General features: G+C 33.0%; 1 protein-coding gene across 1 annotated transcript; it reads left to right on the top strand.

Moving 5' to 3' along the window:
* Positions 1–22,886: 22,886 nt before the first annotated feature.
* LOC133183190 (membrane progestin receptor beta-like) lies at positions 22,887–25,028 on the top strand. Its single transcript, XM_061318140.1, has 2 exons — positions 22,887–23,026; positions 23,613–25,028. Exons 1-2 carry the CDS (start codon positions 23,020–23,022, stop codon positions 24,626–24,628), a joined length of 1,023 nt encoding a protein of 340 aa, XP_061174124.1. The 5' UTR covers positions 22,887–23,019; the 3' UTR covers positions 24,629–25,028.
* Positions 25,029–26,457: the final 1,429 nt, after the last annotated feature.

Genomic DNA, 26,457 nt, shown 5'->3' with positions numbered 1-26,457 from the left:
CAACTCTTTATACAACCATTCCACACGCACGATTGATTAAAGTTCAGTTTTTTCCCAATAAAATTTGAACTTGTAAAAATACTTACCTTGTCATTTGTCATTTGCAAAATTATTTTGTTATAAAACATTCTGATTGTAAACACAAGTACTCTGAAGTTAACATTTAAAAGATGCTAGAGTTTCTGATTGAAAATATCTATGTAGTTTTTGGAGATCAATTTTTTCAACAATCTGTTGGAATCCCCATAAGTACCAATTGCGCCCCGTTATTAGCAGACTTATTTTTGTATTCATATGAAGCAGAATTTATTCACAAACTTCTACATGAGAAGAAGAAAACACTGGCTTTGGCCTTCAACTCGACATTTAAATATATAGACGATGTGTTATCAATAAACACTACTTACACCCATTCATAAATGGTAACCTTACAACAAAACTTTATTATAAACTTCAACTTTCCCTTACTTATGTAGCAATATACCCTTACCACCTGCATATGGGGTTTATGTCTCCCAATTGATTCTATACGTCATCATTTCGCAAGTTCTATGGTCGATACAATGACCTTTTCAGCAAACACAAACTATCATTAGGTCAAATGCCTACTGACATTTTTCATACTAATTGTTAGGCCATTATTTACACTGAATTGTCTACGGATTTTCCGGTTTACCCGATCCTGAAAAGGAGCATACGACGAATGTGGCATGTCGACAGGGGATGCGTACTCTTCCGTGGCACCTGATCCCGCCTCTGATGTTTTTGGAGGACTGAGTTTGCTCTGCTCCCGATTTGTATTGTTTAAGTGGACCTATGAGGTTGAATACCCTTTATTATCTCCATATTTCATGAATAAAATTGATATTGTTAAATGGAAAAACCTCTTTCTGAATGTGGAATTGAAGGCCACGGCAAGAGACTTTTTCTTACAGGTTTAAAATTATATTCTTCTTTAGAAGAATACAAAAGCAGGTCTACTTATACAACAAGTACTCGTTTTACAGAATTGTATTATACTGGAAATTAAAGTCATATATGGCGTATTTTTTATAAGTTCAAACTAACTAAAATTAAAAAAAGATATTTCTATTTGTTTTATTACTTATAAAGATAGGACTTTCCTGTAAATTACACAATCTAAATCAATCACGTTTCAAAGATATTAGAAATTTAAAACAATAATCGATTTATTTACCGACTCCGTATTTAAATAACAAACACTGTTTAAAGTCAATTTAACTATGAAAACATGAGGTTATTCAAGTTCAAAATCGGAGAAAATTTTAATTTGAACTTAAAAAACATATATCATGTTTATTTACACTCAATCTCGTATTTTTATTTTTTTTTTAGCTTAGATACGCCATGTATAGCTTTAAGTGATATAAAGCATCTATTCTACTATATATGTGATATAGATTATTGTTCTTTACCCTCTTTACCTACCATTTTCAAGCCTTTTCTCCAGCCAGGTCTATGACTGCAGAATAGACGCTCTAATGCATATTCACACAGCGCCATCCCGCTCGTTAGATGTTATTTTTAGCATGTATATTGCTTATGCAATACTTTAAGGAATAATTCAGAGTCTCTTTAACTTTTTCAATCCGAGCTGCATTTCCCTTTCGTCTATTTTCTTTCGTGTTTCCCGTCAATAGTTTAGTCATGTAAATTTTGAATTTACCTCCACCCAGTAAATTATAAATTTACAAGATAGTTTATACCTGTCAAATGACGTTACACTTGGTGGTCAAGAAGTTTGCACCAAATGTAACATTTTAAACATTTTTGTTGGTTTATTTTGAAAATTAAGTATCCATTATTGTCAGTTTCTTAATTGCAGGTCAGATGATTCATCTTACAAACATAGAATCAAACTTATAACCAGTTTTATGTCATATTTATGAATGGTTTTAGCGATTTGTTTGGTGAATACATGAATATGATTCTATGTGAAAAAATTACATGTCTTTAACGGAAGATGATATCAAAAAGAGAAATGTTTGCAGATGAATTCTAATGTTACAAAGTATAATGTTAGGATTACTTTTATTTTGTTTAATATTGTAAATTGTATTTTATTTATGTATTTTGTCTTTAAATTGTATTTTGTAGCTACATATACTTGACCCATATGGGCGCAATATACAAAAAATACTAAATAAATTTAATATATTTACACTATGTACATTTTTTTTTATCATATAATAGTTATCCATGCACTCTGTATTTTTTTTTTTGAGAACGATTTCATATAAGTATAAAATCACTTAGATAAGTAACTGATTGAGAGCAACTACAAATTCAGTTGTGTTCAGATTGTTTAGATCTTTGCTTCCTGGCAAATATAATGCACTGTTGTGATCAATGAACAGAAGCTCATTCTTGTTGGAGTTGCCGATCATCCGACTGCTTATAAACTATATAAATGTATCTCTCTACTTGTACTTAAAAAGAATGCAGATAGATACATGACCTTTGCATCAGTTTTGAGGAATGAAGTTGTCGCTGTTACTTAAATAGAGTGTTCTCTAAAATGTTTTAAAATAATTTTCCTTCTATTGTTTCTGTTTTGTCTAATTGAGGGGATGCTTACTCCTCCAAGGCACCTGATCCCACCTTGATGCTTTAAGAGGTCCGTGTTTGCTCTGCTCCCAATTTGTATTGTTTTGATGGCCTTTTGAGTAGATTACTGTTCGTTACCTCCATATTTCATTGACTAATACTTTGAACAAACGAAGACAGCGTTTGTATATATAATTTTATCTAGAGATGTTTTGCGTTGACGAGCGATTTTATGCTTAAAGTATTATAATAAAGTATTATAGTATAGTATATATCAATAGTATTTCAAAATGTTACATGTACTTTTTATTGAGTGTGCACAAAACGTACATTACATTAATTTTCTTTTAATTTTGAGGAGTGGTGTTACCACTGTGACCAAACATTGATTTGAAAATGCTACTCCTCATATTTTTTATGTGACTTGAATAAAATCTTGATCAAATACAGACAACAAATACACAATGTATTTTAATTTCAAAACCGGTAAATACTCTTAGCATTTAATTAAAACTGGAAAATGATCAAATGAGATTTTTTAAACTTCAAAATATTTATTGATTCAAAGGAAAAAGTGCTCAATAGATAATGTTAACCCAGAAAAAGTTATCATATGTTACAAAAGTTTGAAAAGCTCTTCTCCTCCCAAACTATATTGTATTCAAACCAGTAGAACTACAGTCTCGTCAGAGGCTTCTGTTGTCTTCATCATTTGTATAGTAAAAAACACAGAAAATTTTCCAATCTCAATTTTATTTTCAAATGTAGGGAAATTAACAATATAATTTTTTTTCATGTCACACATTAAACGATATGGTACATAGAAATCGGTTGGTTTGTCTGTCAGTTCGTGTTGTGGAATCGTCATTAGTCCCCTACCGGTGAAATCGGAGGGGACTATAGGTTTCCTCTGAGTCTGTCCGTCCGTCTGTCTGTCCCTCTGTCTGTCTGTCCCACTTGGTTTTCCGCATTTTTTTCCTAAACGCTTGCAGATATTGAGCTGATTTTTGGTATGTGAGTGTATCTTGATGAGTTACAGATCAAGTTTGCATTTCGTTCCGCTTCATTGATTTTTGACGGAATTACGATCTTTTCAATTTTTAAGGGCTTTCCGCAATTTTTTTCTAAACGCTTGCAGATATTGAGCTGATTTTTGGTATGTGACTTTACCTTGATTAGTTATAGATTAAGATTGCATTTCGTGCCGTTTCAATGATTTCTGACTGAATTATGGCATTTTCAATTTTTAACGGGAACCAGATTACATGTACACTTGCCGGTAGGGGACTAGTATTGCTAAGGCAATACTCTCAGAATGCTTGTTTCGTGAGTTCCACATGTAACTTATACTTTGCCAACAAAATCATATTTTACAACGAATCTGTACTTGCAAAGTGGTGTGTCATAATTTTGACTCAGTATCATATCCTAAAGGTCAAAATCATCCAGTTTTGATATTTTCCGAATTTAAGCTGCAGAATGACAGGATATTTTACACAACTTTTGTTCTTCTCAGATAATCTAAACCTCCCCCCCCCCCAACACACACAACACACATTACTCAAGGTCATATCCTAAAGGTTTGTTCCCGTTTTGCACATATTTGAACTTCATGGATACAAAAAATGTGTGCAAAACGGGAATTTGTCCAGGTGAGATAATTACTTAATTGTTATGTCTGTATCATACAGTAAATAGGAAAGAGGTGAACCTATAGAGAGAGAATAGGAAAATAAAATTCGAATTCAAATTATATATATGTGACGTGTGCATTTTAAGTTTTTATTTATTTCTTTACTTGAATAATAAAATAGAAATGTTTACTCAATAATTAATCTTGAATAGTAATCAGAGTGAATTTATGAATTGTCAGCTTTAAGATTATTTATTTTTCAAGAAATGGCAGATATTTTTTCTAGATATAATAATTAATAATACTGAATAAAATATTCGATAAATCCCCCTTTTCCAATAAAAACTATATACATTAAATAAATATTTATTATTCTTCTCTAGAATGCATAGGTAAAATCCAGGTAAATCCTAACCAGAAATCAGACTATAATTGTTATCAAAACACATTTCACACTTATTGATCTATACCTAATTATCAAATGTGTGCAAAACGGGAACAGTGTGTTGGTGTGTTCCCCGAACGTCTACTGGACTAAACCAACATCTAATTATCACACTCAATTAAGGGGCCCTGTAAGGGGTACAGGTAGGATCTACAATCATTTATGAACTAGCTTTACCTGTATTTATTGAAGGAGGAATTCTACAGCAACATTAATGTTTGACATCTCTTCTGAAACATGGTTTCAGCATGGAAAGATTGATAAAAGATATTTATTGTTTTAACATGATTTTTTTTTCAGGGGAAATGTAAAAATCTTGTTAAAGAATCTAGTTAAAAAATGCTAAAAAATAATGTGTTTTATTTTCATAAATAATTTTTTAGCAAAATTAAAAAAAAAAAACTTATCTGATTTTTCTTGACATTTTCTATTAAATATTTATATTATCCATTTATTTAGGGCAAACTTTAAACTCTAAAGGATCTTATTTGCAATTTAAACAATCTTTTCATTTTCTCCTAAAAAGCCCCCAAAATTCATAAAAATTAATTTAAACTAATATCGATCTTTCCATACTTAAGCCATATTTCAGAAGAGATGTCTTAAAGATCGGTTAAATAAAATTTCCGTGAACATGAAAGTAGCATTCTTTCTTAAACAGGAAAAATCTATCGATCATATGTCAGTTTAAATAAATTTTGCTTAAGATATTTTTGATTTAATTTAGTTTTAATCATCATTTCAAAGCATTAATTTTAAATATTATAACAATAAATAATTTCAAAATCTTTGTAAGTTTGTATCATAAAACTCAATCACAATATACATGTAATTTATTTTGGTAAAGAATCTATCAAGAAGAGTAAGATACAATTATATTTGAAAAAAAAAATCATTTTGAATTTTACCCCCTCCCCCTAACTTTAGATATTGCTTCCAAAAAAAGAGGTAGCAATGGTTTAAACAGTGGGAAAAGAGGCAACCCCCCCCCCCCCCGAGAAATCTAACAAGTAAAATTTAAATAATTAAAAAAAACCCTTGAAAATCCTATTTTGTGTGTTCGTGTGTGGGAAGGGGTGGACTTTCTCTGTTTGTAGATTTTTTTTTTCAAGTGCTGGAATATTCGCCAGCGCTCGACCTTACAGCAACAGAGTGTAAGAGGGGGCAACATCTAAATGAAAATTTACATATTAGATCTAGAGGAATAGACTATACTACAGGAAAAGTCTTTGCTCAGAAAAATGCCCCCTCCCCCCTTTTCGTTCTATGGACCTGTAAATGCGATGTGAAAAAAGTTCTCCATGTTTAATATAGATTAAACAAAGCTTAAAATGTTAAAATGTGGTGTAAGTGATGCTTCAATTAAGTGCCAAGTGTTAGGTTAAAAAAAGTTATGCTTAATTGAAAATAATTTATAATAAATTATTTATTACATGTACATGAAAAAATATTTAATTGTTTAGTGCCTTCAATTATAGCAAGTATTTAATCAATAAATCTATGCTTTAGTACACAGTTTTATCAGTAAAAATTAACTTATTTGATTTTGACTACTTTGTTCAATCAAGGTAACACAGGTAAACTCTACCTGGACCCCTTAGAGGGCCTCTTAATTGAGTGTGATAATTAAATAGTTGTTTTAGCCAGTAGACGTTCGGGGAATAAACCGGTGTGTTCCCCGAACGGCTACTCGCCAAAAACAACAAGTAATTATCACACTCAATTTAGGGGTCCTCTAAGGGGTACTGGTAAATTTACCTGTGTTTACCTGGACAACAAATATTTGATAATCAAATAAAAATATGAAATTTCATTTTTTTTTTTTCATTAAAAAAATATTTTAAAAAACCCAAGATTTAATCAATAAATTCAAACGAAAAAATTTCAAAATATTATCAAAACACATTTTATACTTTGCTTTGTATTATTGCACTTTTAATATTATTGTACCTTTAATTTTTTTTTTTCAAACTGTTAAATACTATTGATGGGAATTTTTTGAACTTGAAGTGGGGGTCCAACTTTTTCTCAACTTTTTTTTAATACATTACCTAATCTCCATGACTTAACTGCCACAAGAAAAAAGTGTGTTAGTATATTGTTATGTTTGAAAAAAGTGGGGGGGGGGCAGTCTCCCCCCCCCCCCCCCTGAAACTTCATGCCTGGAAATTATTACTAGTCAAGGTATTTCATTTCCTGTAGTGTCATATGTTTTTGCCAAAACTGTTATTAATTAATTTTTAGTTTAAATTTTTGCCCAGTAGAAATACATCTTTTCAATAGGCGTGAGAAAAAAATGTTTCGAAAAATAATTTTAAAAATGAATACTTTCTTTATTTAATCAACAATCCACTCTTTAAAAAATGTTGCTTCTCATGTATCTTCATTCAGACATTTTATTTATTGTATTTCTAATGTAAAATGGCTCCTTGATATTCACAGTTCAAACAAATTTACAAAGTAAGAAATTTATTATTTTGGACCTTTAGCATCACAACACATTTGGAGAGTGACAATTATTTTGGAACATTATCCATTCGATCCAGTTTTAATATAAGTTTTTATAATGTTTACTAAAAATGTACGATTTTTTTATGCTGAATATACACTTTTGTTTTTTATGTCTTACGTCTTAGAAAAAATATGGCAATTTATATAACTTTTGTGATTATTGATTAATTTAAACTATATTCAGTGAAAATAAATGTAAATGCAGTTTTTCTACTTTAAAACCCATAAATTGTGAGGGTAGAAATACCTTAACTGTATACCCTTAGATAGAAATAGAAATTATTTAACAGCAAAAATAAAGTTAAAAAAAGAAGATAAATAAATAAATAAAATAGATAAATAAATGAATAAATTAAAAAATGAAAAATAAAAAACAAAACCTTTCACAGTATATATTGAACTAAAAATGACTTTATATATTGTTCTGTTTATATGCATTGAAATTCAGGTAATTTATTCATACAGGTAAGTCTACCTGTACCCCTTAGAGGGCCCCTTAATTGGGTGTGATAATGAGATGTTGATTTTGTCGAGTAGCCGTTCGGGGAATAAGCCACGGGAACACACCTTCAATACAGCAATGGAGTCAAAATATGTCTAAGGTCAACATTAAGTTTATAGATGATCCATACTTCACATATTGCTTTGCAATCTGGTGTGTCGTGGTCAAGGTTTAGTGTAATATCTCAACGACACAAAATAAATAATTTCTGATCCGCATCTCTTAATATATAAAAAGAAATTAAATTAATTTGTTACTTTACTACATGTACAATTAAATCTGTTTATCTGGTTTCTACTTTTCTCTCATGTTTAACACGTTTTTAGTTTTAAATGGGATCCTTGTATCGAACTCATGATAAGGTGACAGTGTACTCTTCCATCCATTAGATGACAAACTTTCTAGCTCATCTTTAGTCTTCTTATCTCCCTGGACACAAATCAGGCAAGCAATATCAAAAGCAACACGATTTACTTCCCTTAACATTTTGTTCAGCCACTAAGTTTTGAATGAGATTTTAAATATCAATTAAGTAGACTTATAAACTTCCAATTTATTCTATATCACAATATCCAAATACTTCATAAATCACCAAAACACTAGGGGCTTGATTATCATTATTGGGTTTCTTTTCGGTGACACATGCATCGTCGGTAATATGATACGTAAATGTGCATTTACAAAGCAAACGCTCTACATAGAAAGCAAATTCGATCAGTTTTTCCTCCCGTCAAATCAACATTGTTATGAAATAATGACAGTGAGATTAATTCTATTGTGAACAGCTCATTGTGCGTAATCTAGAGATTATAACATCATGATCAAAATACAAATTTGAGATTAGCGGGACATCTGATACTTCATTATGGAAATAATTTTTATCACTATGAACTCCTGAATCCAATTAGATAAAACGGAGGATACTGAGGAAAAACTTTTCTAGATCATCAGTCAATTAAGGTAATTAACGGGCAGATGCTAGTTTGAAAGGGTAGATTCAAACTCAAACATTATCAGAGTAAGAAAAAAATTCAAATAAGTTAAATATCACTCCCTTTATTTAATGAATATCTTTTAAAAATTAATTTTGACAAGGTGTTGAATTGAAGGTTATCTAAAACGACTGTAACGACAAAGTAAGTTTTAAGGGTGACATTTACATCATATAATAAATTTCAGATCGCAGAAACCTTTCGCTTACTAAAGCCCTGTAATTGAAAATTTTCTTTTATCAAATTATTCTTAGTATCAAAACAGATAGATATACTTGATTTGAAATCTAGCAAGGTAGTATGTCATTTGCCTTTTCAATAATTACAATAGATAAATTCATTCTCAGTGTATTTTAATATATATAAGTATTTGTCGCATTGTCAGCACCACAACAGAAGGACTGATTTTAAGTTTTAACATAAAAATTAGTATTCACGGTTTAAACATAATAAAAAGGTTTGTTCAAGTTTTGTGCACAACTGATAATCAGGTCTAGAAAAAATGTGTGCGAATCTTGAATTATTGCTATAATCTGTATCATAGTTGGAAATTAGGGAACCTATAGGAAAAGATTACGAAAAAAATCATATGTATTCATATAGCTAGATTTATTATTCTTTATCATCAGATTTCCTCAGCTTCCGATTGACTTGTGATGAACACGTTTATTTTCTATAACTTAAAAATTTATTTACTCATTTATTTGTATTATTCCTTAATTGATAATGTATATTGTATTGTCGTGTTCCAAAATAAAATGTTCATCAATTTTGTTATTTAGTGAGCAAATTCTTTCAGATATGTAGCGTAAAATTGTTTGAAACTCTATATAAAGCATAATTTTTCTTTGATTTATTCATTGATGCATTCTTTTGTGGTGAAAAAAGGTAGAATGCAGACTATAATTGTTATGAAAACATAATTCACACCTATTGTTCTATACCTAATTATCAAACGTGTGCAAAATGGGAACACGTCATAACTTGGAACACTCCTATTCCAAGCCTCATGGTTTGGTGACTATGCCAATGTGTGCATAATTATTAAAACTATTATTACCAATAATAAGTTATAATGGTTACTAAACAATGAATGTTAGGTCTGAGCTATTAAACAGACATTAAAATCTACAGACTTAGTAAAAAAAAAAAAAGACATATCTCTCTTCCTCTCTCTCTCTCCCTCTGACAGGAACATACACTGGCCAAATTAAAACAGTAATTTAAGCAAGATTTAATTGATTGACTGTTTAGGATTTCACGCTGTGTCACTAATATAGCCAAAATAATATCATGCCTGATATTATAAAAATATAAGCTTACTCACCATCTTGTCTTCGATTCCAGGAGGAATGATTTTCTTAAATACCAATTTTCAAATAAATGTTGTGGAATTCTTTGCTTTTCTGGAGCAATTTGAGAAATTACAATAACACCAGAGCACAATTTTTGGAATCTTTATCAACATCTAAAAACATATCTTCACAAATGTCCAGCACCGTTCACGGTAGCTCAGTCGGTAGAGCGCTCGCTCCGTGATCGGGAGGTCGTGAGTTCGAATCTCGGCCGCGACAAACCTAAGTCGATAAAAAATAGGTAGCAACTGTTCCTTCGCCATGCGCTCGGCACTATGAAGTGAAAGTTGCGGGTCCTTCGGATGAGACCTTAAAAACCGAGGCCCCGTGTCACGGCAGGCGTTGGCACGATAAAGATCCCTCACTGCTCAATGGCCCTGAGTGCCGAGTAAAGGTCAAAATTTGAAGCCCTTCACCGGTATATGGTGACGTCTCTATATGAGTGAAAAATTCTCGAATGGGACGTAAAACAATATACAATCAATCAATCAATCACAAATGTCCAAAAGACTCCTAAGTAAGTTCCTGACTGAGGTCCTTTAGAAATGACATGACTGTCTTCATACATAGATTAAAAAAAATGAAAATGCAGAAATGAACCTATTAATTTATGTTTGAAAACTACTCACTGTGGACCGTCACCTGACTTGTTGCAGACAGAGAAATATACCCCTATGGGTTGGTATCTGTCAATCTTAAGACTATGTACCTGGAGAGGCTGTTGGGGTTTTTGAGGATCACAGTCTTCTGTGGCTGTACAGACCGATCTTACATGCACTGTCGGCTGCAGTCGACACAAGTAAAGACTGGTGCAATGGCTGAGGATGTTGTCTGGTTTTTCTTTTGAGTCCCTCTTCTGTTGCCTGGTCTTTAAATCTATTTTCACCCTCTGCCAGTACTTTTGAAACGACCAATTTACTGGAGGATCTGTACACAGCAAGTACCTCCCAGCTCATTGTATCAATGTCACAAGCCTTCATATCACGTTCGCAGACAGCTGAGAAGCAAAGGTGTAAACGCCCTATCTTGTAATTCTCCGTACATGAGATTCTTGGGTATTCGTCCGTCATCCATTCTATGCATGTGACTTACCCAGCGAAGGCGTCTCTGACGGAGGAGGGTGTACACAGAAGGTATACCCTCTTTTGTTAACACGCCGTCGTTAGTGACTGTGTGGGGATAGTGAAGTGTTTGTTTTCCCAGACACACTAAGATAGTTTGGCCAGAGTTGATACAGCTTTACCGATGAATTTGTTGATCTCGGTTTGTAGTGAAAGTACGTCTGTAACTGTAGAGACCAGGTACTCTAATTGGTTGACAGCTTCCAGATTTTCACTGCTCATGGTGAGAGAGGGGATAGTGTATTTCTTTTTCTTGACCCATAACCTGTCCTTTTTTGACTGATGGTCAAACTGAACAGATTACATGCATTCGATAAAAAACTGTCCATTAGTCTTTGAAGTCCCTTCCGAGTGAAAGGCAATTGCTGCGTCATCTGCAAACAGTGAGTCTCTGATAGGGACTTTCTTATTTTCGATTTAGAGCGATGTAAGAACGATGCTAAAGATACGGCCATCTGATCTTGTGTGAAGAAAGATGACAACATTTGATGAACCGAAAGTATGTTTTAACAGAAGGGCTTGAGTCTGACCTTGCGGCACACCAATGAATGGTTGATGTCACAGTCAGCGCAGTAATGGTAAAACTTTGGAGAAACCTACGACTGGTAAGTATGGGATCCAGCTGTTGCCAACATTTGTCCTTGGATGTCTCTACGATGGTGTCTTTTGGTGCAGAAGAAAGTGTTTGTGATGCAAAGTTCTTGCAATGAACAAAAGTTCTAGCAGCCTTTGATCATTTTCACTGCATTTCTAAACTCCAAAATTACGAAGGTAGTCTTGCCATGCTTCGTTGTGTTCAACGCTTGTGTTGAAGTCACCCAATACTATGAGGTTCTCCAATCTATCGAGGTATTCAAGCATGCTTTAGAATGTATCTTTCGATTCATCTGAAGCTGCAAGTGGTGGAGTATAAGCATAGAGTATGTTGAATGGACCATCAGTAGTGTTTTTGACTATGAGGCGGTTAGTTCTTGTATGACCCAGCTGGACTTTATCCAACAGTGTGTTTCGCACAGCGAAGATAACAGCGTACTTTTATTTTGTTAAAAAACATTCTGATTGTACACACAAGTACTCTGAAGTTGACATTAAAAAGATGCTTGAGTTTCTGATTGACAATATCTATGTGGTTTGTGGTGACCAGGTCTTACAACAATCTATTGGAATTCACATGGGTACCAATTGCTAAACAAGAATATCAGCAGTCTCGTTTAAAGTCATCATTTCGTAAGTTCGTAAGTTTTTTGGTCGATACAATAACCTTGTCAGCAAATACAATTTATCATTGAGTCAAATGCTGACGTTTTTCATACTAATTGTTAGGATATTATTTACACACTGAATTGTCGACAGATTTTCCCGTTATTTCCCGATCATGACAAGGAGCACACGGCGGGTGTGACCGGTCGGCAGGGGATGCTCACTCCTCCATGGCACCTGATCCCACCTCTGATGTTTTGGAGGTCCGTGTTTGCTCTGCTCCTATTTTGTATTGTTTAATGGACTTTTGGGTTTAAATACTGTTCGTTATCTCCATATATTTCATATATATATATATATATATATATATATATATATATATATATATATATATATATATATATATATATATATATATATATAGACTTTTTGACATCATGGACAGCTGCTTTTTCAATAGAAATGTATAACTCGTAAATTTACGTGCTTTACCTTGTCATTGGTCATTTGCAATATTTGTTAAAAAATATTCTGATTGTACACCTAAGTAATCTGAAGTTGACATTAAAAAGATGCTTGATTTTCTGATTGACAATACCTAATGTTGTTTATGACCAGTTCGTCCAACAATCTGTCGGAATTGTCATGGGTACCAATTGCGCCCCTTTATTAGCAGACCTATTTTTGTATTTATATGAAGCAGAATATGTCCAAAATCTTATACGTGAAAAGAAAAAAAACACTTGTTGTGGCCTTCAACTCGACAATTAGATATATCGACGACTTATTGTCAATTAACAATGATTATTTCCATTCTTATGTCGATACGATATATCCCGGTGAGCTTGAAATAAAAGATACCACAGAGTCTGACACATCTGATTCATATTTTGGTATTTTACTAGAAAAAGACCTTAATGATTATATAACAACAATGCATTATGATAAACGTGATGACTTCAACTTTTCATCAACCTCTCTTGCTTAATAGCAATATACCTTTATCACCTGCATATGGGGTTTTTGTCTCCCAGTTGATTCGAAACGCAAGAGCATGCTCTACGTATGAACAATTTCTAAAACGAGGCAAGCTATTGACAAACAAGTTGATAAAACAAGGATATCAACAGTCTCGTTTGAAACCATCATTTCGCGTGAATACTGTTCGTTATCTCATTATTTCAATGTAAAATATATTTAGCAGCAATACATTCTCTGATGAATAATTTATTATAATTCAATAATTCGTACAATGCAGATGTGCATTCGATGCTTTGGGGGTAAGTCATTCTTTTTTCTAGAATTTGAAGAACTTTTAAAGTTATTCAAGCTTTTTTTAAACGAATGTTGTAGATTTTCTAAAAGAAAATCTTATTTTTATAAAGCGTTATATTTTGTGTTTGAAGAATTTTCGGTTTTTGACACCACTTACGTATTTGTAGTAGACCAAATAATTTAACTTGTTTTATTATGGCAATTTTGTACTATTTTCTGTTTACAAGGAGAAGACAAAGTTAAAAAAAAAAGAACTTATCATTATCCTTTTGTCTTTCAATAAAATAAGTTCAATTCAAAATTCAAAGAATGAAACTTTCACTAAAATAGAATAAATGTGTATGTTTAATAATCTTGGTCATCAAAAATCCAGAATAATTGATTTTTTTCTTACTAACAAGCCTGTCAAAAATCGTATGGCGTCTAGGCTTCACACAAATCTCTGCGCATGATCACTTGCGACAGCCGAGCAGACGACTTGTACTTTCACGGGACATGTGAGGGCTTTGATTAACCAAGCGCTGAGGATGATAGTCTTTAGGTTGATTCGTAAATTGGATTTTGATTAAAGGAGACTGTTGTCGACCACCAGCGTTTTATATTTATTACCCGAAAGATAGAAGATGATCCCAGATAAAAAACACATAACATTCACCGATAAGTCGCAGCCTAATTAACGTTTTGTTATTTTATTTTTTACAATGACAATATATCTATTGATCTATTATCCGGCTTTCCTTGGATAAAAGATGACCCCCGAGCATCAATCATCTGTACTTGGGTGACAAAGTTACCGACAGGAAAAGTTAATATCAATACACGTTCTTATATACATGTATACTTCTGGGTGGCACTTAGTTAAATAGATTAATACTTTATAATGGAAAATTTTTATTACAGTGATTACAAATTGCACACGTGTAAAAAGCAAATAGGATCCTCAATTACAAATTATTAAAACACATAAGGCCATATTTTTCACAAATACTTGTCGCCGAGGAAAGACAGACGAATTTTTTTTTTTTTTTTTTTTTTTTTTTTTTTTTTTTTTTTTTGCTTTTTTCTGGTTCAACATTGATATTTATAATCCCTGTATGTCGTTCACGATTAAACTTAATTATAGGGGAATTCACAACATTAACAATTTTTATAACTTTAATTATTATACATTTAATGTTATACTAAACGATTTTATAGGTCAAGATAGAAGTGATTATCTCGCTTTCCCTTGAAGAAAGGTATTACGGTACAACAATACAATAATCGATGCCTTGTGTACCATGGCCAAAAAGCGACATTTTCAAAATAAATTTTATCTAGAAAATTATATACATACATACATGTACACTCAATTCCAAGAAACTATCTTCAAAATCCAATATACTAAAGCCATCTTTAGAAAATTGTTTGCTTGCCCTCTCCCGACCGACTGGCTAAAAATAGCCCGACTCAAAACTTTTATTAATCCAGGAAACGATTATTTTTTTCTGACTATTCTCATCCCTTAAACGTGTATGTTGCATGTTTTCTGGGATAAAAATCACACCTACTTACCGACCCAATGTTTTTTTACCCCGAGTCGAGAGAGGGCGAACGAACATTGTTTTAAAGGTGGCCTAATCTTAAAGATTCAAAATATAATCTGAAAATCCTAAATAATAACAGCAAAATTCAAGATAAGATAAAATAAATGTAATTAAGGTTAAATCTCCAAAAATTTAGAAATGTTTTCCTGAAACAAGAAGAAAAAAATTGACAAATAATATAATGAATATATTAATATATGATATAATAAATATAATATAAAATACATAGTACAGTAAACTTCTTTAATAAAGTACCCCAAGAGACTGATTCTACACACAATTACTCTGAAATTACATGTAGTATTAAAACAATGCTGGAGTTCCTCAATGACAACATCTATGAAGTCTTTGAAGACCAGGTCTTCCATCAAACTGTTGGAATCTCGATGGGCACTAATTGTGCTCCTTCATTAGACGACCTGTTTATATAATCCCATGAAACAGAATTCATTAAAAAGAACTTGCACTGAGAAGGAGAAAACACTTGCTGAGGTCTTCAACTCAACATTCAGACATTTCGACAACCTTTTATCAATTAACAATAGTTACTTTCATTTATATGTCGACTCGATATATTGCAGTGAGTTGATTTGATTTCATAAAAGTCAATTGATACCAAAATAAGGACTTGGTTTGATATATTGTTTGATATTTACCAAAAAAAATCCATTTTGAGCGAGGCGAAGCCGAGGTCAAAATTAATATTTTTCTGGTGAATCACCACCAAGAGAATCCATTTTTGTTTTATTAATTAGTCTGGATTAGAATAAATAAGACATGGAGGCTGCATGACGACACCAATCTCATTAACGAACTTCTGTAACTGAAATATTTAAAAAAAAATGTCCAGATTACAACTTATAACTTCCGTATTTTCCTTTCGTTGGTTGCAAGACATTATTTTCCGTCGAAATATTTTTGATAATAATCCGGGGATAGGTGTGCCTAACGTTTTTCCTGCTTCCTTTTCCCTTTTCCTGCTTCAGCTGACTCGGGCCGTTGCAACCATTTTTTACAACCTTACATTAGGTTATTTACTTCATCAATAGAAAATAACAAGCAAGAAAACTCTTCAGATGATGAAATAAAATGGAAACTGGAAAAGTGCTGCTTAATAATTAAACAACTAGAGTTAAAGCAATAAACTTCTAAAATATTCCAGTCCTAATTTCCTCTCTCATTTTTCTAATTTTTACCCATATTTAATCTATTATTACAAAATTCTGAATGATAGGAACTCTGAACTATTTATAGCCTAAGTTACTTATATTGCCCTTAATCTGTTGGTATGGAAATTATATGAGGTCAATGATCAAAATCTTGAGATATGTTTTTTGGAATGGGTTTTGTTTGTATTTTTGATATTCTTTATTGCATGCCATTTAATTATTTGAAACAATACAGGAGCTATAACACACCTATTATTCGCAGAATGATGTGGGAAAAAACCCCACATAGAATCTTAACTTTCAGAGTAAAACTGTAAGAACAAAAAATGTTGAAAAATTAAAAATTAAAATTAAGTCATAAATATTTCCTCTGAATCACTATAAATTTACCTATAATGTTGCATAGTTTCTTCAACAAAGTACAAAATTTAATTTAATATTGATATTTCTTTATTACATTGTTATTTTGTGAAATATGGAGATAAGGAGCAGGATTCGAGCTCAAAGTCCATTAAAACAGTACAAATTGGGAGCAGAGCAAACACGGACCTCAAAAAACATCAGAGGTGGGATCAGGCGCCAAGGAGGTGTCAGCAACCCCTGCCGACCGATCAAACCCGCTGTGTGTCCCTTGTCATGGTCGGGAAATAAGGGGAAAATCCGTCGACAACGCTCCATAATTAATATGAACTTATCTCGTAAATTTTTTATGTATATTTCCGGGAATTATTTGAGAATTTTTAAAAATAAACATTTATCGAAAATATTGCATTAATATTAACATATAATTGAATGCTTCTTTTTAAACAAACGCTAATACTCCTTTCTTTCTTATGAAACATGCAGTTTTCATGAATAACCTCTCTTTTATTTTACTTACTTCCTATTGACTGCTGTTGTTCAAAACGAGTGCTTTTGAGAACAGAAAGTCTATTTAAGATATATATCATCAAGGGATTATAAAACTTGGTGATATTTCTGAAAGACTGAGTATTTTACTATCTACTTTATTGTGCGGTACAAAATATTGAAAATTGGTCCTCTATGGAAATTTACATTTACAGATCGATGGACACGTTGATATCTGTTTAGTAATCTAGAGAAAAAGCAAAGAAAAAATATACTAACTCCTTTTCCCCTTTTTCTATATTCTATATTTTGTCCCAAGTAAAACAAATGTAGACAGTGGAATACTCAGTGTTTCAGAAATGTCACTAGATTTTACATTCCTTTGATAATACACAACTACAATAGGCTTTCTATTTTAAAATGCAACTATTACCGAAATACCCTGGTTTGACGATACTGCAACAAAATTTGGGGGAAGGGGGACCAGCCTTTCACTGAACATTTTCAACAGTAAAAGACACGTTTGTGAAAAATTGACCCCACCCCCACCCCTCCCCGATACTACGTGCCTGCTAAGTATTTAGTATTAAGTATTTCTTGAAAACTGCACATAAGAAAGTAAGAAGTGTTGTATTGCACTGTTGACGATTAGTATTGTATATAGGATTTACTAGATTGATCACTGTTCACGATTAGTATTGTATATAGGATTTACTAGATTGATCACTGTTCACGATTAGTATTGTATATAGGATTTACTAGATTGATCACTGTTCACGATTAGTATTGTATATAGGATTTACTAGGTTGATTACTGTTCACGATTAGTATTGTATATAGGATTTACTAGGTTGATCACTGTTGACGATTAGTATTGTATATAGGATTTACTAGATTGATCACTGTTGACGATTAGTATTGTATATAGGATTTACTAGATTGATCACTGTTGACGATTAGTATTGTATATAGGATTTACTACATTGATCACTGTTGACGATTAGTATTGTATATAGGATTTACTAGATTGATCACTGTTGACGATTAGTATTGTATATAGGATTTACTAGATTGATCACTGTTCGGTATCTTTAATTTTTTCCTTATTTAAAAATATCAAACATTTCCAGCTTTTTTAATATCCAAATCCTTACATTAATATTCAAGTTGGGTTTCTTTTTCTACATACATTATCTAGCAGCAGTCAATTAATTAATTAATTTTTTTTATAGGTTATCAATGAGATACCTATCTCTTTTTAGTACTCCTTGCATTTTGTTCTTTAAAATACATTGCATTGTAATTAGATAAATAATGATTAAAAGTTTAAAAACGAGAATAAGTTGTCATGGTCACTTAATAACTGTAATGTCAATAAATAAATCTCTCTCTCGATCGACATTTCCGGTGTAGTACATGTAATATTACATGGACATATCACTAAGCAATATTTCAAGCTAAACGTAAAAACGATTGCATCAACTTCCTACTTCCGTGAGTATGTACATTATCAATCGTATGCCTGTATACACACAAACAACATCTGATTAAATATCCATGGAAACAGATCGATTTTTATATATCAACTCATATCGACAAAACGTTGAACAAAGTGAAAAGTTAATTAAAGAAAATGGTAAGTTCAGATTTTTTTAATTTTCTAAAAATTGATGAATGAATATTGGGTCACTGAGAGATATCCACCTGTTTAAAACACATTTATGTTAGAGAAAATTTCATATTGCAAAGTCATCTGTGCCCATGCTCTGGAGATGACTAGCCTAAATATTGTCCATGTTCAAATGTACCAATAAAATAATAAAATGACATCTCAGCAGATAGTCGCCCGCGTGGCACAGTGGTTAGAGCGTTTGCTCTAGAGTCGCGGAGTAAGAATTTGATCCTTCCGTCGCGGGTTCGAATCCCACTGTGGGACGTGGAGACCGATCCTTCGGATGAGACCGTATAAACCGAGGTCCTGCGTCGCAGTAGGTGCTGGCATGAAAAAGATTCCTCACTGCTCAATGGCCCAGAGTACCCAGTATAGGTCAAAATTTGCAGCTTTCCACCGGCAAGTGGTGGCGTCTCCATATGAGTAAAACATTCTCGAGAGGGACGTTAAACAACAAACAAACAAAATTGATTAAGATTATTCGAATGTAATGCATTAATTTAAAGATATCGCTCAGTAAGTAGCTCTGGGAAATATTGCTTTTCTTTTTACAATCCATGGAGAGTACGTCTCCGAATATGTTTATTAAACTTGCACGGATGATACAGTTCAAGATGTATACTATGGATATTTTTGTATTCCATTGTCCCTACCTCCGTTGAGCTTGACCATCAATATAAATGAATCTTCAGAATCTTCTCCTTTATTACTGGACATCTAACAAGAAAACTTGTGGCATGATTTTAATGAGTACTCAACATTTTACCACAATTGCAAAACTTCCTGGCACCCGGGTACATGGTTAAGGCGTTAGGATGCGATTTTATTGGTCATATATTGAAAATACATTATATCTTTGAAAATCTTCTCTATATATTCAAGGACATAAATCAGGCAAACTGTTCTCATGATTATTAAAAACTTAGCATCCTGCAAAATTAGGAAATTCATGGCTTCCTAGTTCATAGTTCAGGTCCCAGAGGGGGGCAAAGATGGTCATATATTGAAATTAAATACGTTAAATCTTAATTTGAAAATCTTCTTTACTCTTGGATATCTAGCAGAAAATACTGCATAAAACTCATGTCCCCTGGATTCGTCGTTCAAGCGCCAGGGTGGGGATAACTGTGTCATACATTAAAAAAAAAATACATTTGATATTTGAAAATCGTCTTTAATTTTGGACATTTAGCAGACAAATTATCAAAGATCTAAATATATTAAAACAAATACCTTATCTATTTTTAATGTTTTATTCGAGTTGGCAGGTATTGTCCATAATGTTCTTCACAACAGTGGTCAAAGGTATGATGAAAAAAATTACATATTTGAAAATCTTCCCCTTTACTCATTGACATCCAGCAGGTGAACGTTTTGCAGGATTACAATGAGTTCTTAAATTTTTACCAAAAACTGTGAAATCCATGGCTCCTGGGTCTCTGCTTCAGGCACCAGAGTGAATTAAAAATACAGCGTTGTAAATCTTCTTTTCTTTATAGTTCTTATTGTGGACAATTACTTAGCGAGTATACTGTATGATTACAAAGAGTACTTCACATTTTACCAAAATTGTAAAAGACATGTACCCTGGGTCCAACGCTCAGGCCCCAGGCTAAGATGGTCACGTATTGAAAATATACAAATAGTGTAACTTTGAAATCTTTGCTTGAGGAATCTAGCAGAATTTTTTGTGTTTGCATGATTATAATTAACCCTTAGCCAGAATTGCACAATTCACATCCCCTGGCCAATGTTTCACACTCCAGAAGGGTGAGGCTACATTGGTCATTCAGTTAAGAAAATAGTAATGAAGATTTTCAAAGATGACAGCTAGAGCATGTCCTTGAGTATCGAATAATATGACATAAACACCATATGCAGGTGATAGCGGAATATTACAACATAAATAAGGAATGTTGACAATAAATAAGCTGGCCATCTCGTTCTTCATACAAATTAGTTGATAGTTGGCCCTTATCGTCTATAGTCAGTAAAACATCCAAATTTGAAACAGATGTGACAGATTCTGTGCTGTTTTTTATTTCGAGTTTACTGGGATATATATAGAGTCGGCATATGAATATATGAATGAAGTATAACGTCGTCGATATATCTGAACGTCTAGCTGAAGACGACCACAAGTGTTTTCTTCTTCTCACGTAGAAGTTTTTGAATAATTTCTGCTTCATAGCATAATAAGAACAGATCGACTGATAAAGGAGCACAATTATTTGCACAATTAGCAGCTATCCCTCTACAAATACAAAATCAATATCCCCTTAGTCCAGGGATCAGACCCTAAGGTTTTGCTAAGTTGGTCATTATACAGCCAATACATTACTCTTTTTACCTCTACACAATGACACCATAAGGTGCAGTACCTGACATCATCAATAATACTGTCATATTGTACATTTTGTATTTACTATCAACCCATCTTCACAATTTCAAGGTATATTTTGTGTGAAACACGTAATCACATATCCATTCCGTTGTGAATGTTCTACCGCCCAATAGATTCTAGTTACATGTACAAAAATTTGACACTATCATTCCACTAACAGCGTGTCACTTTGTTTGGTAAAGCGTGCTAAAGTTTGAAATGTTGATCACCGTATTTCTCATCGACTGGAAGTTTGATTTCAAAGAAATTAATACTACTTTGCACATGAAACAGAGAGCCCAGCAATACACTGATAATAATGACCAATCGCATTGAATGATAGTTTGCGAGTACGACATTTGTAGTAAGCAACAACACGTGGCCAGTCAAAGACCATTGCTGGCTTCTCTGTTCATATGCAATTAAAGAAGCATTCATTTCATTGAAATCAAACATCCAATCGATGAGAAATATGGTGATCCGATTCCACTGAATAAAGTTTAATAATACTTTCACAGAATATTTGTTACATAGTGCCATTGTGCACCTCCTATTTTACTTTTTGATCGGACATATATTTCGGGTTTCCCCCCCTGACATTCTTTCTATAATATTGGGGATGCCCATTTATCCACAATTCTTCCTATATTACTGAGTAAAATTAAATGATACTTTCACAGAAACATTACATCGTGCCATTTGCACCTCCTGTTTTACTTTTTCGTTTGACACATATTTCCCATAGTCCCCAAGGTTTCCCATAGAAAAACATCTTAGACAATGTCATTCTTTTTATAAAATCAGGGGTACGCATTTCTTATCCACAACTCCTCCTATACCATTACATAAAATTTAAAGATACTTCACAGAATCTTTATTACATAGTGCCATTGTGCACTCCTTACTTTAGGTTTAGATCGAACAGATATTTGGATTTTCTCATAGCAAGAAATGGACTCATATGGAAGCGGGGGTATCATTTTGTGAGCTCATTGCTCACAGTTCCTCTAGTTATATTTAATACGACACTCATGACTTAGATTTGTCTAAAAGTATGTTTGAAAATTTATACTATTGGCATGCTATTTTTACAAGTATACAGTCGATTATTAGCAAAAAAGTTCTTTTTGCAATTCGCAAACTTTAATGGGATTCAGCTAAGAAATCCATTGACACCATTGAACGATAAAATAGTTCACCCTTTAACTGATAAACAGACAAGAAACATGAAAAAATAAACAGGGGACAAAAAAACATTTACTTTATTAAAGACCATTTAACCTGTAGGATTTTCAACAATAGCTACACACTAAAGCATTCATTAAATATCGGTCATTATGGTAACAACTAGTATTTTTATCTATGATACTTTTATGTTAACCATTGAATTGGATGTACACATGTGGAACCTATCGATTTCTTATCCACGTGTTCTCATTTACAGTACATCGTACAAGTGGGAATAAACTAACACGAATACGAGCGGGAGTAAACGTCTGCTGCTACTGAGCATTTCCCGCGGGAAAGAGCAATCTTAGTAGGAACGGTCTCTTCTGGAGCTGCAAAAGTTCAACAAGAGCCAAAATGGTCGACGATAAGGGGAGTCCACATAGGCCTTATCCTATTGATTCTTATCATTATGGTTTACTGTGAAGAAGCCATTGTATCACAAAGGAAATTTGTGTTCATTATTTATGAATTAGATAAAGAAAAAGCTGAAAGTTTGACGAACACAGACGGGACTCTGAATGTAGAGCTATGAAAGGTAAGAATTTATGTTACAGTATATCAGTCTGTCGTTACAAGTTGTGCTTTATGCTTCTTTTATTATAATAGTGAACGTCAAATTGTAGAATAATGGAAAACATGCATCTTAATTAAAGTATAAGACAGATATGATCCCATAATACTTAGGTAAACAGGTCTCTGTTTTTACTTCGTTCATCCGAAGTAACACAAGAGGTTGTGGTATACAGGGTATTAAAGAGACTTTCCACATCACAAAGCATTACATTTTACGATCAAGTTTCTGAAACATATTTAGATAGCCCTTGTGTAATTGTCACAACCAATTACATTTATGAGCTATTGAATAAACAAAGGGGTTTAATTTGTTGGTTATATTCTACTTTAAAAGATTAAATCTAGTGGAGTATAATTTTAGATATTTAACGATTTTAAGATAACAATGTTTTGTCACATCTATTCAGCAACTTACATGCTGGTTTGAATTGCAAGTTTAGGCGGGAATATAAATTTTCACATTGTGTACATCAACTTTTAATCTGTCAGGAGATTTTTTTCTACTGTGGTGTTTTATCTAAATTAATTTAAGTTTTTATTTTTTACAGTTTTCCACATTTTCGACATGAATTTGATTGTGGAAATTCAAAACTATCTGAAACAAAAATGGTGCTCTCCTCGGGACACACTTCATGTTTCTAAAGTTCCAAAGGTATTACGGGAACCTGCCATCTTTACGGGTTATCGTCCCGTCAACAGGTCGTGGCGATATTACTTCTTCAGTCTTTTTCGTGTCCACAATGAAACTTTTAACGTCTGGAGCCACCTTGTAGGCATTTTAGCGATCTTTCTACTACTTTGGAATCTCTCAGACACCTACGGATTTACAAGGAATAAGCATATATGGCCAGTCTTAACATTTGGCGTGTGTGCGATCATAACAAGCATGCTTAGTTCTGTCGCCCATTTATTTCATTCCAAATCTACGGATGTTCATTATACGATGTTCTTGCTAGACTATATTGGAGTGACGTTTTACTCTTATGGTACCGGTGTTATTGCAATGTATGCCTGTTCAACAAAAACATTTTACGACAATTGGTCACAGCACTACCTCCCAGCACTAGTTATTGCCTGCTGGCTTTCTTACATTGTTCTGTGTGTAGCGAAATGTCTTTATGGGGAAAATCCATTTAATCTTTCCCGGAAACTTTTACAACTTGGAGGTATTTTTATCCTCTCCGTACTGCTGATTGCTCCGTTATTTGATAGATATATGGCGTGTTTTATGCAAAGATCCTGTTCAATATCTTCACTTCATCATATCAGTATTTGTATACTCCTTTTCGCTTTACAAGCCTTCTTCTTTGGCAGCCATTTTCCTGAAAAGTTGTTTCCGGGTAAATGTGACATCCTAGGTCAAGGACACCAGATTTTCCATATTCTAAGTACCATAACCCAGGCGACCCAGATCCAGGCTGTTATCGTTGACATGGAGTCCGGGCACTCTGACCATACTGACCCAGTGCTCTCACAGCTTTTTGTTTATGGTATCCTATTGATGGCCTTGTCACTACTCACATTCCTATATGCACGAAGATTTAGACTTAGCAGAACATTTTAAGTTTGTTATTTTGTTCAATTCGTGATTTTTAATGATGACAATCGCTCTATTTATTTTGTAACTTCATTCCGATGAGTCTTTCAGTCACTTTTCTAGTCCGATATGTATGTCAGTGTCTTGTTATGAAATGCCATATTGTCTGTTCGATTATATCGTTTCTTGTGAAGGGTATTCTGTGATGAATAACATTTGTAAACACCAGTAATTTAAAGAAGCAGAATAACTGACCAAAACATGGAATGGGACATCGTTATATCAATATTTAAGACCAATTTGCTGAATTGAATTCAGTTTAATATATATACTCAGGTATAAAATACAGAGAGTGAAAAGGGGGTTGGGGTTCACGTGCAATTTACGGTTGTTTTGCTTACACACAGAGAGAGATTCACATGCAACACCAGACTATTTTTTTTTTACTTTTATACACTCTCATGTGTTTTAAATATTTTTTTTTTACTTTGATAATCTTTCTTTTGTCAATAAATATTTGTGTCAATAAATTAAGATACAAACTTGTACAAATGTTGTGTTTGACGATTGATGAAAAGGAAAACAGATTTTTTGACGAGTGTTTATAGTTACTGGTCGATTCCGTCAAAAGCTTACGTGAGACGCAAATTTTTCAAGGGTTTGTACCTAACGTTTTGGTGATAGAAAGAGTTATTTGACCGAATTCAGTTCATTTCTATTTAATTAGAACGAAAACGCTGGATACGTAATGACCAGGTAACCATCATCACATTTACCTTTTAAAAGGTTGGTTCTGAAATATCTTTTAATTGGAAAAGTAGTACATGTAAGGTTCGAACTCGAGTGGAAGAAAATGAGTGAAGCAAAGACGATGGCAAAGAATGTAATTCGATGGAACAACTGCATCAGGCCATATGTGGCAATGGCCACCAAAGAGATGAGATGCTTGTTCTCAAAATAGTTTCCCATTTCTATGGTATTTTAGCAAAAAATTGGATCGAATTGCTGGAAATAAAGAACAATCAAGAAAAATTCTTTTTATATAAAAGCAAAATAATCTGAGAATTTTCTATCTTGTTTCTTGATACAGTTCCTTATTTTTTTCACGAATCCACGGGAAAGTATGTAGATTATTTTACATGTCTGACAGATGCTACATTGTAGATTCTTTTTGTCAAGTTTAGTTTCCAATTCTGGCCATTAAATCAATAAAAGACCTCCCATTCTAGCAAGGCTATGGATTTTGTGTCATTTTGGCTCTCGCCTACACGCACGTTAATAGATTCCTTCCACTGTAAGTCATTGTTCCGGGAAGAATTGTAAAGGTTATCTATAATTCAGAGATGGATTGTGATGTAATTGGGCTCATATTACGAATGATCCTTGACGCATATGACCACATACTTGAATTGGGGAAGACTCTCACTGTTGTCTTAAAGCTTGCTTAATTATTTTGCAAAATATTTACTGGAAGAAAAATGTTTAGAATTTTAATTATGGGGTTATACAGTGTCTAGATAAAAAATAAATAAACTGACGAAACCATTCAATGGTTAACCCTCCTTTTTTCAGGTCACAGATGGTCACTTCGAATCATTTATCAAGCAAAGCTAGTCAGGATCTATTGTAAATGACAAAGCAAATTTAAAAGCTATTGTATGTTGGGGGAGCTAATTGTTTTGGTGAGGTTTTTAAAAACGTTTTAACTTCGAGTTTAGCACCTATTTAATATGGAACGCCCGAGATATGGTTCTAAATACTACATATCGATGGCATTTCTTTAGTTTATTTCTTGTAAAGATGGTTTTGTATTATATAATGCTGTACATATTTCTTAGTTACTTCACTATGTGATG

Source organism: Saccostrea echinata, unplaced genomic scaffold (genome assembly GCF_033153115.1).
Source record: "Saccostrea echinata isolate AGI-Se365-2 ecotype Australia unplaced genomic scaffold, CSIRO_AGI_Sech_v1 ptg000009l, whole genome shotgun sequence".
In the NCBI taxonomy this organism is placed as follows: Eukaryota; Metazoa; Mollusca; class Bivalvia; order Ostreida; family Ostreidae; genus Saccostrea; species Saccostrea echinata.
The sequence above is the reverse complement of the archived record's forward strand: the minus strand, read 5'-3'. Positions and strand labels throughout refer to the sequence as shown.